This window comes from Eurytemora carolleeae, unplaced genomic scaffold (genome assembly GCF_000591075.1).
Source record: "Eurytemora carolleeae unplaced genomic scaffold, Eaff_2.0 scaffold1931, whole genome shotgun sequence".
NCBI lineage: Eukaryota > Metazoa > Arthropoda > Copepoda > Calanoida > Temoridae > Eurytemora > Eurytemora carolleeae.
In genome coordinates this window covers 10,685-28,084 of record NW_019397827.1, presented here as the reverse complement: position 1 = coordinate 28,084, position 17,400 = coordinate 10,685, and the positions used below count along the sequence as shown (strand labels likewise).

At 33.0% G+C, this 17,400-nt stretch overlaps 1 protein-coding gene across 2 annotated transcripts; it reads left to right on the top strand.

Moving 5' to 3' along the window:
• Positions 1 to 3,069: 3,069 nt before the first annotated feature.
• LOC111716029 (uncharacterized) lies at positions 3,070 to 16,768 on the top strand. Of its 2 annotated transcripts, XM_023491439.1 has the most exons (17): positions 3,070 to 3,407; positions 4,450 to 4,581; positions 6,018 to 6,090; positions 6,845 to 6,966; positions 7,227 to 7,377; positions 7,593 to 7,672; positions 8,404 to 8,498; positions 10,718 to 10,787; positions 11,280 to 11,334; positions 11,971 to 12,060; positions 12,293 to 12,373; positions 12,854 to 13,563; positions 13,937 to 14,061; positions 14,211 to 14,335; positions 15,731 to 15,788; positions 16,402 to 16,447; positions 16,638 to 16,768. In XM_023491439.1, the coding sequence occupies exons 3-17, from the start codon at positions 6,019 to 6,021 to the stop codon at positions 16,690 to 16,692; spliced, it is 1,935 nt and encodes a 644-aa protein (XP_023347207.1). In that variant the 5' UTR covers positions 3,070 to 3,407; positions 4,450 to 4,581; position 6,018; the 3' UTR covers positions 16,693 to 16,768. The 2 variants fall into 2 exon arrangements, with proteins under 2 accessions (XP_023347207.1, XP_023347208.1); XM_023491440.1 differs by lacking the exons at positions 3,070 to 3,407; positions 4,450 to 4,581 and having other exon boundaries at positions 5,946 to 6,090.
• Positions 16,769 to 17,400: the final 632 nt, after the last annotated feature.

Here is a 17,400-nt window from a genome sequence, read left to right as displayed (position 1 = left end):
TGGAGAGAAACCATATTTGAAAATTATTAATTTTCAAAATTATTATCGTTGATATCTATTTCATACTTGATCGGACAAAGCCTATTAAAGGAACCGTTGTGAATCGGGCATTCTCATCTTTGCATAGAGGGTTACACTTGAAATAAAGCCTTTACAGTTCCATTGCACGTGTTCACCTAAGTTGATACGTATTTTCTTACAAATTAAACCCTCGTGACTCCCTTTGGATCGATAACCAGACAGTGCGTGTTTTGACATTTTTAAATCCATTTTGTCTCCAACTGTTTCAAACAGAGTTCAATTGACAAATTTCGATAAAAATAATTACAAACGGATGAGTTTTGATATCATTATAAAATGTATGGTAATTATCTTGAAAATTCGAACTTACATTTTTATAGCAAAATAACAATTTTATTTACAGCGAGCCCTTGAAACAAATCAAATATTGTATCTAAAAAGAAAACAAAATAAACAATTTTTCAACAATTTAATAAAAACTTGATTTATAAAATGTTAGAAATTCAAATTTTCTAATCCCTTTACCTTTGTAAAGTGATGGTGTAAACATTTAAAACGTAGATTATTTAATCTAACAGAATTCAAAGTTTGAAAAATCAATTGTGTTCGAAATTAGTTTGTAAGATATAGAGATTAGAAAATCAGAGTTTGTAGCCAATACAAACTCCTTTGACAATCCTTTACAGCTAAAAAATAAATTGATCTCGACCCTGATAAAAAGATTTGTATATTTACTTATGAACAGAAGAAGATACTTCTCTTCATGTAAAATCGGTAAAAATGTATAAGGGAGATAATATGCATCCGACGCCAACTCTGATGATGTAAACCTTTAATATTTCAAACTTAGACTTTTTTACCCAATAGAAAATACAACATGTGAGGTCAAAGGAATTGAGTTTTTGACCTAAACTCTGATTTTCTGATTTCAATATCGCTGCAACCCAATGTTGTAGGCTTTGAAATTTCAAACTATGAATGCTGTTAGATCAAATAATATAAGTTTGAAATATCAGAGGTTTATATTATCAGGTTGCAAAAACATTTGGATTAAAAAAATTGAACTTGTGGCAAAGACTCAATTCCTTTAATGAATAGTAAGGAATAGTTGAACTAAGTATGGCTAAATGAAATAATACTCATCTTGTCTAGTCACATCCACACTTAAAAAGTAGTTCAACTTCTGTACCAAGTTCAACTACTGGTTGCAAAGATGTAAGGATTAAAAGATGTAAGTATGCGGTTCAAAACTGTATAATTTTGTTTAAGGGAGACATCTATAATTGCCAAACACCATAAAGTACGGTTAGATAAAAATTACGTTAAAATGACCCGTTAACTTCTCAGTTCTGGGCTCTGCTACCCATGATTCGTACGTTTTACTGACATTTACAGACACAGTCGATTGTGAGTTACATCTATACTTTACCAGAAATAACGCAGTTTTGAGTGTAATGCCTTAACGCTTCTTTTCCGCACCCTTTTTGTCTTCCAGATCCATTTTGTGAAAAGGAAAATACGAATAACATGCACAAATGGTCTTTTTTCTGGTGGAAATTTCCTTCTTTAAAACATTTTTATAAGATCTTAACATCAGCAGGTATGTACGAAACATTATAGGAGAAAACGGGTGCGGAAGCGGAAAAAAATACAAACGGACGCGCCGTCACCGCGCGCGCGTTAACTTTGGAAGATCTGGGCAGTGGCGTACATAGGGAAGGAAATTGGGGATTAAAATTCCTATATACGCCCCTGGATCTGGGCTCTGCGTTATTGATCATAGGATCTTCCCATCCGTACTTTTTATAATATAAGACGTCTCAGACTATGTCCGACCAAAATACGTTGAAACGCGACCCCCGTGGGCGAAAAAAATGAAAAGCATATTAAAAATTAAACTAACAAAATAAAAGGCCGAGGAAGACGACAAAAGTTTCCTCTTCTTTCCAAATAGAAGAATTGTTTGACAGAGATCAGATCCTCAATGTTAATATGTGATCATGACTCTTCTGTTTACAGGGTCACTCGAAAATAAAGAGTCAGTCCTTGAACAATGGAAGTTAAATGAAAACTTCAAAATTTCAGTTATACTAAATTGATCCAAACCGGAAAAAAACTCTTAACATTTTAAATTTTTAAAGTAAATTCTGAAAGTTTAATAAAATAAGTCACATTTTGAAAATTGTATAGAATTTATGTTTTAAAGGCTGACATGAGTAAAGGAAAACAAGAATTGTTGATTTTCACTAGGACATCATTGATTTGCTTGTATTCACAATTTCAAGATTAAAGGTTTTAATTATATCTTTTAAAAAACTGAACATCCCTCTAACACTATTTTTTAGAAACAATAACACATACAGTAATTAGCCGAAAACTGAAGAATGGGAAGACGACATTTAAATAATACATAATACTGAAGTTAATTTTATGTTGTTACAAACCAAAAAACCTTTACTTGAAGTTATAAAAATCACTTTTTAAGTGGAATGGGTTTGTTTCTCAGAATATATATAATATACAGGGTGTCCCACGAAACAAGACAATAGGAAGACGACTTGAAAGTCGTCTTTGGTATTTGAATTTATTTGTGACATTTAGTCTTCTATCTACTTTAACATGCATGATTCTTGAAACAATTATCACATAATTCTCCTAGCCCTGGCATTTCCAAAAAGTGGTCTGCGTTTTTTGTGCTTTCAATATTACCGGAGATATAAAGAGTTTGGTTCAGATTTCAATTTTGTTAAATAAAAGCAAAATTGTCGAAATCTGAACGAAATTCTTCATATCTCGGGCAATATTGAAAGCACAAAAAAGGCAGACCACATTTTGGAAATGGCAGGACAAGGGAAATTTTGTGATTATTATCTCTATAAATTTACTTCTAAAATTAGGTTGACAAATAAACGCAGCAAATTATATCAAAAATCAAGACGACATTCAAGTCGTCCTGCATACTGTCATGTTTCGTGGGACACCCTGTAGAATAACAGGTGGCACCTGTATTGGTATTACATTGTGAACATGTATTGGTATGTTATTGTGTACATTTAGTACACTGTTCTTGGGGGGATTTGTTTTGATCAGTTACATGATTTCTCAGTATAAACAAGCATGAGGTATTGTTCAGTGTTAAATTGTAACACGGATCAGACAAACAAGATAAGATTTCATTCTTTTCCAAAAGATGAAAAGTTAAAAAAAAACGTAGAGTACCTTTACAGGAAGGCCAGGTTTCTGGACTCAGGGAAAATTTAGTGTTGTCTGTGCGAAACATTTGGAAAACAAATACGTTTCCGGACGAAATTTAATTTATAACGCTGTTCCCAGTCTCCATCCTATCCACCATCCACATCAACAGGAACTGCTAGATAATGGAGAGGGTGAGTCTTGACTTATTTACAGGGGGGGGTGCTAGATTTATTTCGGAACAAAAACATTCAGATATAGAAACAAAAGTTTTTTAAAGATATTTTTTCTGTATTGCACTAGGTTTTCCTTCCCTTAAGTGCTATTGAGGAGCTATTCTGAAATCTCAGGAGGGGGGATACGCCCCCTCCCTGAATCCGTCAGGGGGGTGCGAAGGTCCTGCCGCCCCCCCTTGTATCCGCCCCTGCTTATTTAGTTAACATTGTTCTAATAAATGATTTAATATAAATGTAATTTCATTCAATCCTACGAAGGCTGGCTGCTTTAAATTCATTAAGGGTCCAGTTGTTGTTGTTGTCAAATAAAAACATGTGACAACTGATTTTATATTTATCTTATCAATGACTTTTCCGAAATGTAACTTTTATATACAGNGTTAAAAATAACATTTTTGTTGTTGTTGTCAAATAAAAACATGTGACGACTGATTTTATATTTACTTATCAATGACTTTTCCGATATGTAACTTTATATACAGTAATAACAAGAAAACAATGAAATAGGAAGACGACATTACATTAATACTTAAGTGTATTTCATGGTGTTACAAAGCAAATAATTTTACCAGACACACTGCACAATTGCTGTGTTTCATGGTTTATAAATTTTGTAAAGTTAAAACTTTATCCTCAGAATCGTCTTACTATTCCTGAGTTTTCTGGTTATCACTTCATGTAGCTTAGCCTTATTCCTGCTGGGGGGGGGGCAATTAGACCCCCCCCCCTGTAGTTTTTTTAACATAACTCAAAAAGTATTGGTCTGAGGCTGTTGAAATTTTCAGAGTTTTCCTAAACACTGCACTTAGTAGTTATCACGATTCTAAACACTTTTAAATTAAAAGATATTGTTGTATTCCTTAAAATACCCTAAATTATTTGGTTTGTAAACGAATTTTTCCACAGAACAACGAGGGCTTCAACATCTTAATATCATCGGGAAGGTTTAAAATGAAATTGTTTTAAAAATGTATTTTAATATTTCATTCATATTTTTTAGACATTCTTCTGAGTCATGAACAGCCTAGCGCTGTTCCCACTTGGAGTAATTCTGCTCTCCCTCAGAAAAGTTCTGTTCTCCTACAGAGGAGTTCTGATATACCTCAGAGTAGCTCTTTTCCTGCTGAGCCAGGTATTACTAGAAATTCATTAAAACGTTTGTTAAATTGTAAAAGAATTTTTATCCTGTATTTTTTTTATGTATTGTACTGCATAACCTCCACAGTCCAACACTTCCCAAACCAAATGCTGCCACCTGTTATTCTATATTATATATATTCTGAGGTTTGTTTACACTGCACAATAGCTATCCCTCATGTTTCATTGGACAATTTAAAGTCGTAAATTAAGTTCAACAGTCGACTTCCTATTTCAGAGTTATCTGGTTATCACTGTACCCCTTCTTTGTAGTGGATTTTTGCTAATTTTGTTTTTAAGAAGAGGTTTGTCCATCATAAACGGTTGAGAGACAATTCATTATATACTTTACCCTTTAGTACATCTCTGTCCCTGTTTAGGTGCAAATAAAAAATAAAAAAACGTGGAAAATTCGAAATCTTTTGCCTTCTTGGTAATTATTGTTGTTCAGAAATAAACGAATCTATTTGTTGCATATTCAAAACAACTACATTAAAAAAAAATCCATCTTAAATTTTTTTTGATCTCTTACACGTATACGTAAAGAATAAACTTCTCTTGTCTATCTGTCTATCNAGGGGGGGGGGGGAGGGTAGATGATTTAATGTAAACACAAGGTGTAAAATGAATCCTGAAATTTTCAGGTCTGCTCTTTTTCTAATCTATTTTCTAGTTTTTCTTCTTTTTTGATATTTTTTCAAGAGGTTTAAAAAAAGAAGCGTAGATGATATATACAGCCCTTGATACCTTGATATAAACGGGGAATAGTATCCCACAGTAGCTTTATACTCATCTTTCATGTTATAAATCATTAGACTTTTTAACACTAACCCCCTGCTCATTTTACGAGATAGTTTTTATTATTGAATTTGTTTAAATAAATTACAAAATGAAAATGTCAATTTTGAAATCATAAAATCATTAAGTGTCTAGTCGATAAGACTTTTTGATTAAAAAACATACTTACTAAATGCAAGAAGATTCCGTAGCTGTATCAAATTATCAGTCAAATTGTTATATATTTTTTTTAATTACAAAATGTACAAAAGTTTTGCTCAACGATAAAAGTAGAAATAAAAAATACGAAAAGTTTGAATTTTCAAGAAAATGTTTATTTAATTAGAGCTCTCAATCTTCTGGACATATTAATCACCGTTATCTTTAATTATTGTTTTATTATGTTTGTCAGGTTGATTGAATGGTGATTGTTGAGCAATATAAAGAGTAAAGTAAACATTGCTCTTCGATTACAACCTGCCCCTCCCTTCAGTTACATTACCAATTTTACCGCCCACACATAGTTTTAGAATTATATTTACCCTTTCTTAGAATATCAATATTATTGAAAGCTATTCAGTAGTAATAATATTCTTTCAGAGAATATTTTTCTTGAATCCAAGTCCAGGTCGGAGAATAGTTTTCTTTACGAAGGATGGATAGTGTCAGGATGGTTGAGATTGATAAGAACGGAACCCTCCTCCTCTACTCAGTTCCATCGAACCAGGTGTATGACTAACATATGATATCATGTACTAATATAAATAGAGAAAAATAATGATAATCTATCCATGTTTGTATTGACAAGATCCTTTCGCGCGAAACTAAATAGATGTAAGTACGCCTGAGCTATGTTGGAATAAAGAAATTGAGTTTATACCACTAACCCAAATTTTCGAATCCCTATATCTTTGTAATGTAATGTTGTAAACCTTTAATATTTTAAACAAAGATTATCTAATCTAATAGAAAGAAACAAATAATCTTAATTTGGATGAGGAACACAGGCACGAAAGTAAAGATTCACTAATTATCAAATTCTGAATCCCCGTCCGCTCTAAAACAAACTCTGACTGTCCAAATTACAGCATTTATCACACGCTCAGAGCAATTGTACTGTGCGGATGTCTTTACATTTTTTTTTTATAAATTAACAAATCATTTGAAACATATTTTTCAGTTTTTCTCTTCTAATTATTAAAATTAAATGTTGTAAGTCCTCTGAGAGAGAGAGTGTAAATTGTAAGTATGAGAGTCCTTTAATTAATTAAATGTTGTAAGTCCTCTGAGAGAGAGAGTGTAAATTGTAAGTATGAGAGTCCTTTAATTTTTTCTGCACTTGACTTCTAGAACCAAGAAACATTGATTAAGAAATAATTGTTTAAGTCAAATGTCTTTAGGCAAACGAAGATAAAAAACTTTTAAAGATTCAAGATATTTTAACCTCTTTTATATAAATTTTATTGAATTATAACATTTAGTTAAACATGAGTTGTGTATCAAACCCTGATGCTTCCCCTTCCCCTGGTCTTCTTGCTGGAATCATTATATCAGTTGGAGTAACAGGAATATTTCTTAATGGAGTAGTTATTATTGGAGTCAGGTACAACTAGTCATTACAGTATCCTATATAATATGTATACAAGATAAATCAATAGCTTTAGTTCGCAAAATTCTAATGCGAATTAAACTAAAAGAAATCTATCTTTGGTTTAAGAGATGAACCCACAATGGTTACCCGCGCGGTACATACTACATTATAAAAGCTTTTTTTTTAAAATAAACTATTCACAGTTAAATGTATATAGAGAGAGCTGCGTACGCATTATACTCTTCTTTAACACTACATTTTTTTTATTTCAGAGGAAATCCTAAACTGACAACATCAATAAACCATCTTCTAATCTGGATCTGTTGTTTCTGTTTACTTGAATCCACTCTAGGAGTAGCGGTTAAAGCATTGATATTACAAGGAACTGTGTCTAGTCTAGTGGATCGACGCTATATATCAATGGTAAACTAATCTATTGTCACACAAACTCAGGTTTTCTAATCCTCATATCTTTGCAACCTGATTGTGTAAACCATCGATATTTTAAACTTTGATTATTTTACAGAATTCATTTTAGAAATAACTAAAGTCTACTGCATTGGACTGAAATTATGTAGGAAATAGAAAATCAGATTTTGTGGCAAAGACTCAATTCCTTTAAATAAAGATTATTTTAGGTTTGTAAATCTTTTATATCACTTCCCTTCATGTTTTCCAACTGCAGCAACATTATGTGGACCCTGATATCTGTGTACAGGTAATATTTTGTATTTTTATCCCTGGTTTATCAATACACATTTGCAAGAAAATATATGTTCCGTTTTTAAACTTGAGCATTTTGGAAAAAAATTTGTAAAAACTAAAAAGCAATTTATGAATTTTCTGTATGGAAAATATCTATATAATAAGGCTCTTCGTTCATATATATAAATATATATATATTTGTATATATGTTAGCTATAGCTGCTCCAAACGGTTGAACCGAATTGGCTGATTTTTTTAGGAAACCTAAGAGTACCTTGAGGGTAATATAGGCGAAAAAAAGATTTTTTCTTCTTAAAAAATTAAACTTTTAATAAAAAACATCAATTTATTTTTTAAAAATTCAAATTATTTTTATTTCACGGACAACGCCGGAACTTGAGCTATTATATTATATTATGCAAGTTAAGATGTTAAAACAATCAAAAAGCAAAGTACTGATAATTTGCTCCTTTCCATAACGATTATAATTAGCCGTCTGATCTATAATTAGCCGTCTGATCTATTATTAGCCGTTTAATCTATAATTAGCCGTCTGATCTATAATTAGCCGTCTAATCTATAATTAGCCATCTGATCTATATAATTTCGTAAAAATTGAGGATTTGCTACGAAAGCAACTTAACTTCGGACGCCAACCCATTTATGAGGATTTAAGAACACTATAACTCTCAAAGAATATTTGCAAAAATTTGTAATATAAAATAAAACATATTTCTATATAAGACTGTACCTGGTAGTAAGATCAGTGCAAGGTAAACCTCCTCCGGCAAAGAAGATTAGAACAACTCTGACCCATCTTCTACCAGCTATAGCCATAGGTATTTAATCGCAGGGATCAAAGTTTCAAAGTATTTTCAATGGACCCCTCTGAAATTGTATCTGAGAATGGCCATCGCCAAGCAAATCTGCTCCTTTGGTAAAAGTAAATTCAACTTATGAAGCATAAAGTCTGACCGCTAGGTACGGTACAAACTGGGACCGGAAAGGTTGACCCGCTCGGAAATTCAAATTTACTACGGCTCACACTGTCGCAAATATCCACGGATATCTAGAATTCAAATTTACTACGGCTCACACTGTCGCAAATATCCACGGATATCTAGAATTCAAATTTACTACGGCTCACACTGTCGCAAATATCCACGGATATCTAGAATTCAAATTTACTACGGCTCACACTGTCGCAAATATCCACGGATATCTAGAATTCAAATTTACTACGGCTCACACTGTCGCAAATATCCACGGATATCTAGAATTCAAATTTACTACGGCTCACACTGTCGCAAATATCCACGGATATCTAGAATGAAAAATGTTCAAGATATGAAAGGTTTACCCACAAAGAATGAGACTTTAACAACGACGTAAAACTCTTTAAATATTACTATTTAAATATTAAATTTAAACTTAATAAGTTTTTAAAGGATAAATCAATTGATCTGGCAAAGATAGAAAACAAGTGTACACCTGCAGACTACTAGAAGTTTGAGAAAATGATCTCAAGAAGTTCCGTACAGTCGCATCTTAAGCCTTATTCTTTGTGGGTAACCCTGTAAAATGAAAAATAAATCCGAATTTATAATGTGCATTTGCAAATTATGTAGATAAACGTTGTTCCATAGCGTGCAATTATTTGTTTACGTTTGTTCGATAATCTTTGCAAAGTCTGCGTTAAAACTTTGATAAGAAATGAAAGAATAAACATAAACTATTTTAGAAGTTACAGAGCTTGTATTGTGTTATGTTAGCAACCGTAATAGAAAAAAACTGCTGCAAATATATTGTGTATATGTTTTGACTACAATATGCAGGATATGACCACCACAATTTATCAAAGAGATCCGCTTTGGTTGGCTGCATAAGATGATCCCGAGGTTAAAAACATAAAAGCTCGAACCTCCATGGTTTAAGCTGATTTCTACAGTGATAATCAATAAATAGCGGAAGGGGATTGAGCCTTTGCCACAAACTCTGATTTTCTAATCACTATATCTTTGGAACCAAATGTTGTAGACCTTAGTTATTTCAAACTATGAATTCTGTTAAATCAAATAATAAGAGTTTGAAATATCAAATGTTTACAACATCGGAATCTAAAGATATCGGGGTTTAAATATTTGATTTTGTTACAAAGATTCAATTCCTTTCGCTAAGAAGAGGTGAGTATTTGTAACTAATATAAATGCGCAATCTCTGCAAAGGAACATATCCAGCTGGATATGCACAACACGGTAACAAATCATAAACTTCTTAATATAATAAGCTAAGAAGTTTTTTTGTCGTCTATTTATTATCACTTTAGTATAACTGTTTTAATGAAATAATGCCACGTAGATTATAGAATAATGTTCAATTCATAAACCAGTTCTTATATGTTTATTTTGACACAATATCGGTAAATTTAGTTTAAAGCACGTACACAGGCTTTTAGCCAGGGGGGGGGGGGGGGCGGGGGGGTTTTCATGCGAAGCGCGAAATTTTTTTATTTGGCCGCCCCCCCCCCCCCACCTTGGCCTAAAATGCTGTTATTCTATATTAAGTCTACTACATGTCATGTAGTCCGTTGTAGTCCCAATTCAAGGACAATAAATTATAATGTATCCCTCTGTATAGTTCTGTATTACTCTCTGAAGTCCTCAATAGTCTGAAGACTATTATTAGCCTTCCGTCCTCTTTATTCTCCTTTAATCCTCACCTAATGTAATCCCCCTTGGCTTTCATGAGGGTTGCAGGAAGACATGCCAAACACTTGCATAATGCATATAGCTTAGCTATAGTTGTTTATCAAGTGTGGGGGGGGGGTTAGATAAAAGGGAAATACTAAAATAAGATTTAAAAATAAATAGCGCGAAGCGCCAAGAAAATTTTCAATTGGTTTTTTAAGGGGGAAACATTTATTTGAAGATGAAGGCAAGTCATTTTTTACCCCCCACAACTGATTTTAACCTTTGCCAATAAATCTCAGGGGAGGGGGCAAGAGGACTACTGCCCCCCCTGTGTACGCGCCTATTTGGTTAAATAAGGTTTAATTTAGTTGTATCTGGCGCTACTGCTGCCATGGGAGCTCGTTGGTCCGAACCCTTTTTGCTCTACAGGCTCTGCAGGAACAAGAGTTTACCATTCAAATATATTTACCAAAGAAAATCTTTATATAAAACACAATCTCATTTTTTAACATTCATAGGAATGACTTTATAAAAAAGTTATGATTTGAAAAATAACATATAAAAATGTGCAAATCCAGTGTGTGCATAAGATAAATATCTATCATCAAATCTTTCCAAAAATTTAGTTTGTCCTTCAGGTAACACCCAATGTGGGTAGTCTTAGATAAATAAAACAAAAGGAATTGAGTCTTTACCCCAAATTGTGATTTTCTAATCCCTTTACCTTTACAATCTAATGTTGTGGACCTTAGATATTTCAAACTATAAATTCTGTTAGATTAAACAATTTTAGTTTGAAATATCAAAGGATTACATCATCAGGTTCCAGAGATATATGGATTTGAATATCAGAGTTTGTAGCAAAGACTAAATACCTTTGCATTATTTTACGTCTGTACTTAGCTGATTATCTTAAATTTCTGTACACAGGGGTACATGTGATTCCTTTAACTCAGAGAAGGAATATGTAGCAATCTTCTACCAGGTCGTTTTCAGTAAACCAATCACTTATGTAAATAAATTACAATAATATTTATGTTTAAGTCTTGAATACAAACTACCAGATGCAACCATTTTCAACATTTCAAATATCTCTGTCGTTTAAATAAAATTTGAAATTATGCTACATTTTGGAAAATTCCAGTTCTAGTTTTTATCTCCCTGAAACTAACGTCCCCCTGCAGGTAACGTTTATCCCCTTCAACCCTTCCCTACTATCTCATCTCCCTGTGATATAGGCTATCCTACTATCTCATCTCCCTGTGATTTAGGTTATCCTACTATCTCATCTCCCTGTGATATAGGTTATCCTACTATCTCATCTCCCTGTGATATAGGTTATCCTACTATCTCATCTCCCTGTGATATAGGTTATCCTACTATCTCATCTCCCTGTGATATAGGTTATCCTACTATCTCATCTCCCTGTGATATAGGTTATCCTTGCTCTACTATTTTATCTATCTACTATTTTATCTTTACTATTTTATCTCCCTGTGATATAGGTTATCCCCGCCCTTCTATTTTATCTCCCTGTGATATAGGTTATCCCTGCCCTACTATTTTATCTCCCTGTGATATAGGTTATCCCTGCCTTCTATTTTATCTCCCTGTGATATAGGTTATCCCTGCCCTACTATTTTATCTCCCTGCTGGAGGAAGCTATGCTGCAATATTTATTCTAGTAAGTAGAGCCAGCAGCAATAACCAGGTACTTTTTATCAACATTCTATTGCAAACAATCAGGTTTTTGCTTTAGCAGCTATTGCATATTAGTGTCGGTGTCATACAAAATGTCGGCAATAATTCATTTCCTTTGTTTCGATTTCGACTCTTTTCGTTTTTGATCTGTGACCGAATTCTTTAAATTCCATCTCTGATCTCTTAAATTTGAAACTAAGATAAAACCTTTTCCCAAGATAAAAGTGATATTTATTGTTGAGGCTCGACAGAGTGTATGTGCTGGTAGATCAGGATATTTAACTGCAGATCCTGCTTCAAGATTAACATCAAACTTTGAACAGGTGGACAAACCAACATGAATTTTATGTTAATTATCAAACTAAAATGAGGATGAAAGAAATAATAATAATGATAATAATAATAATAAAAGCTAGTAATGATGATAACAATAAAAATGATAATAACAATAATAATAATAATGATATTGATAATGATAATGATAATGATAATGAATATGATAATGGTAATGATAATTATAATGACAATGATAGTGATAGTGATAATGATTATGATAATGATAATGATGATGAAAATGATAATGATAACGACAATGATAGTGATAATGATAATGATAATGATAATGATAATGATAATGATGATGATGATGATAATGATAATGATAAATATAGTGATAATGATAATGATAATGATAATGATGATGATGATGATAATGATAATGATAATGATGATGATAATGATAATGATAATGATAATGATAAATATAGTATAAAATATTTTCTTAGAATTGGTGTAATTTTTAGGAGCAGTACTGTACTCCACAGACAAAACGAAAATCATTTCAATATTTTCCTCGCCAGAAATCCGTCCAGGAAGTTACAGATACGGAAACAATCCGGAGAAAATCTCTTGAAAATAATTCTCTAATCAATCCTCAAAGGCGGAGACCATTGCGCCCTCAAAGATCATTTGACAGGATCCCAAAAAAACTTTGGAATAAAAGGTCTCTTGAAGGAAAAACTCCTAAACCTTTTTGCAGTATTGAAGATGATGGTGTGTGTAGTGAGGTATACCCGGAGTATAGGAGAGAAGATGAAGCTAACAACCAAGGGATAAAAGGTATTCTCAAGGTTGGAAACTCTTGTATCAGTCCCTTTAATAAACGGAAATCTATGTCTATCGAACAAGGATCTCATGGATTAAACCATTCAGCCTTGAAACGAGGTTCTCTTCTTCTCCCACCAGAACCTCTAATAGATTCACCAAGGTTTGACAGAAAATCACTAAAACTACCATCAAGCACGGAGGAAACAAATTTTCCTCATGATTTCAGTGTGAAATCTGCTTTGAAACAAGTCGCTGCTCGTACTCCACAGTTTATCCGACGATCCTTCCAGGCAGGTTTAGGTTCGTATTCTCCTAGAGGTTCAGAGGAAAGTATTGACTCCCGGCTTCAAAACCAGGACTCCGACACCTCAAACCCTCCTTCTCCTAGATTTCGAAGATATCTTAGGAAAATATATTTTATCAATAATTTAATTTATTCTTATTTTTTGCAAAAGATAAAAAGGTATTTTTACTCTATTTTGGGCCGAAATTCACACTAAGTATTACAGCGTTTGTTCATTTCTGTATTGCAAAGAAGTTGAGTTTTTCCACAAAAACTCAAATATTCTAATAACTTTGCAACCTTATGCTGTAATCCAGTGATATTTAAAATGGGATCTAAAAGAATTCATAGTTTGAAATATCTGAGATCTACAATGTTGGATTGCAAAGATATAGAAATTTGAAAATCAGAACTAGTGGCAAAAACTCAATTCCTTTGTGTTTCCAAAATAAATTTTATAAAAGTGAACTATAAAATACAATCAAACTCTGTATAGTACTGGTGACTGCAATAATCCTCCACTGAGGATGCGACCTCTTCTTAAAAACCTTCATTCCTCTCTACGTCCTCGTCTTAGTACAATCAGTAATGCAAGCTGTGAGGGAGTTAGAAACATACTAGGTAAAAACTGTCAAGGTGTTTAATGTCCCTAAGGTTGTATAATTATGAAATCAAACCCTCTATTTCTGCGTAGTTTTTTATTAATTAAATGGGTCATGCATAGCATGAAATTACTATGAGTTTATTTTCCAACAATGTTTAAAATTCAGGCGGTCCAAGAAAGAAACAGAATCGGAATATAATCTCTGCTCGTCTTTCGTTTCTCTTCCTTGTTATGATGTTCTTCTCTGGTATCCTCCTGAATATAACCTACAACCAAATACCATCTCTCCAGGTAATATGCAACCAAATACCATCTCTCCACGTAATATACAACCAGATACCGTTACTCCAGGTATTTATACAATCAGAAACCGTCTCTCCAGGTATGTATACAACCAATTATCGTTTCTCCAGGTAATATACAACCAGATACCGTCTCTCCAGGTATATATGTATATGTACAACGAGATACCATCTCTCCAGGTAAATATGAAACCATATACCGTCTTTCCAGATATATGTGTATTATACAATGTCATACCATCTCTTCAGGTATTTAAACAACCAGATACCGTCTCTCCAGGTGCATATACAACAAGTATCGTCTCTCCAGGTAATATACAACCAGATACCGTCTCTCCAGGTATATATACAACCAGATACCGTTTCTCCAGGTATATGTACAACCAGATACAGTATCTCCAGGTAAACATGCAAACAGATCCCGTCTCTCCAGGTATATATACAACAAGTAACCTTCTCTCAAAATATATATACAACCAGATACCGTCTCTCCAGGTATTATGCAACCAGATACCGTCTCTCCAGATAAATATAAAATTAGATACTGTCTATCCAGGTAATATTCAACCAGATACCATCTCTCCAGGTATATATACAGCCAGATACCGTCTCTCCAGGTACATATATACAATCAGATACTGTCTACCCAGTAATATTCAACCAGATACTGTCTCTCCAGGTATATATACAACCAGATACTGTCTATCCAGGTAATATTCAACCAGATACCGTCTCTCCAGGTATATATACAGCCAGATACTGTCTCTCCAGGTATTTATACAACCAGATACCGTTTTTTTCCAGGTATAATACATTTATCTACCTTCAATTCCATACCTTACTCCCTTTTCCCTCAAATCCCTTCGTCCCATATTCCTTCATCCTCCTCTCAGTGCCCCTCCTGACACCCCACCTTCTCTAAACCCCAACCATACCCTACCGTTAACTTCCCTACATTCTCATTTCCTATACCTCACCTCCCATTTTCCTCTTATACCCTACCCAGCTTTGTCTGGAAATTTAAACTTCCTCGCACCCAACACTTCTCATTTTTCAGGAGTGTTTAGGAAGTTTTTTCCTATTTATCTATAAATACAAATATGAAGCCGTATATTAGTTCTCCAGACTTATCTTTTTTTCATCCCACGATTTTAACACAAAATAAATGGCATTTATATTTGGGACAGACATAAATTCCCCTCCCTGGCGAAGTAAAAACTATGATTTAAAGGGGAATTAGGCTGCAAAACGAACCTGATTGTAAAAAATCTGTTCATAATCTCTCAAGGTAAATGTTTACCCAATTCACCCAACCCCTCACTTTAAGAAGTTTGCCATGATTTATTTCTGTTATTTCTGATTTATTGCATATCTTTATATCCAGGACTGGAGTGTTGAGTTCCGAGTATTTCTAAACAGTTTATGCATCGACATCATGTTAGGAAAATATTAAATTCATCTTCCAGATTCATAAACACGACTAAACATTATCTAAATATGAAATATCGGATTAAACAAACAGGATGTGATTGATTCTTTAAAGGGATTGTTCACGTGTTTTAAGATGAGCATACTTACCCAATAAAGATGTATCTGAGTAAATGATTGAAAATTGTAGTGATTGAAGATAATAAGGTTAATTAAAGATAATAAGGTTAATTAATAAGGTTAATTAATAAGGTTAATTAATAAGGTTAATTAATAAGGTTAATTAATAAGGTTAATTAATAATCTCATCAATAATGTGAGTAAAGGTATCGTTATTTTTTCTAGATTTAGGATTTAGTTCTAACACTTTTATTACATGGTTTCCGAAGCAAAATTCCACAAGCCACTGTGTTAAGAAACCACAATTAAAAATAATAAATTTTCAAAAAGAAAATTATTGATATTTCATACATTTGCGATCAGAGAAAGCTTTAAAGGGTAACGTAGTGAATTATGTATTCAATCAAATGGAGAGTCACTTAAAATCACGTATACAGTCCCTTTAAGAATGTACACGTCACACGTAGTAAAATTTTTTTTTTTAAAAGAAATATTTATACTTTGTAGTTGTTGTGTCACCTCTTCTTCTACTTTATTCATCTTTAGAGCTCAGGAATAAACCAATTTTCTTTTTATCTCAAGAATTACATTAAACTGCTTCCCGGCGAATCAAAAACCAAAAAAAAAGATTTAAAACAACACTACTTTTGGCCATTTCTCATTTTATTCATATTTACCATAAACTTATTTTTGTCCACTTATAGCTTTTTTTCGTCTTATTGACAAAATCGATGGTTTAACAGGTTAAGTATTAAAAAGATAATAAAGCGCCGAGTTCTCTGCAGAAAGCTGGATTAAACAAAATGTATTGTATAATTGATAAATTGATGTAGCATTAGACGTTTCTGATTGAATAATAAATTGTAAAAGAGAACTAATTGTTATAATTTATTCATATATCTATCATTAATTGTTAGGATGCATCGTTTGATACTTCTAAATATATTTTAGAGAATAAATCCATTGTATAAACATACATCCAAGCGCACTGCAAGTACAGATTTAACCGTGCTGCGTGACGGACACGTGACCCATTTCAGTATAGAATTTAATCCGATCTTTCTTCATCGTTTTCATTAAAAGCATTTCCAATCTATTTACTGTATTTCAGCAGGAGGGCAGGATCTTAGCTACTTCTCCGCGTTTATTATCCTGAGTGTACACTTGGGATAGTTTACTAATAAAGGATATTAAGAGATTATGGCCTATTCATACAGTACAAACATCAAATATGCAGTACGCTTTCGGAGTACAAGTGTAAGGGGAGGTTTTGTACCTTAAATTTTACTCAGTGTTCTCAGAACAGTTTATTAACGATGAAATATTGCTCTGTAAAAGACAGTAAATGTACGTCTTCCTGTGAAAATGGAATCCTGCACACGTGTAAAGGAGTAGTGGATTTTATAGTTACATGGAAAACAAATTCTCCATTTAAATATTTTCAGAAATCACACCCGAGTACTGTAATAAACAAATTGACCTTAGGAAGTGAAGTACATGGCCTTT

Coding starts and splice junctions, on each gene's coding strand:
- LOC111716029 (XM_023491439.1), top strand. CDS start 6,019: ATGGATAGTGTCAGGATGGTTGAGATTGATAAGAACGGAACCCTCCTC. Junction 13,564..13,936: donor AGATTTCGAAGATATCTTAG/GAAAATATATTT, acceptor AACTCTGTATAG/TACTGGTGACTGCAATAATC. Junction 14,336..15,730: donor ACCAAATACCATCTCTCCAG/GTAATATGCAAC, acceptor CTTTATATCCAG/GACTGGAGTGTTGAGTTCCG.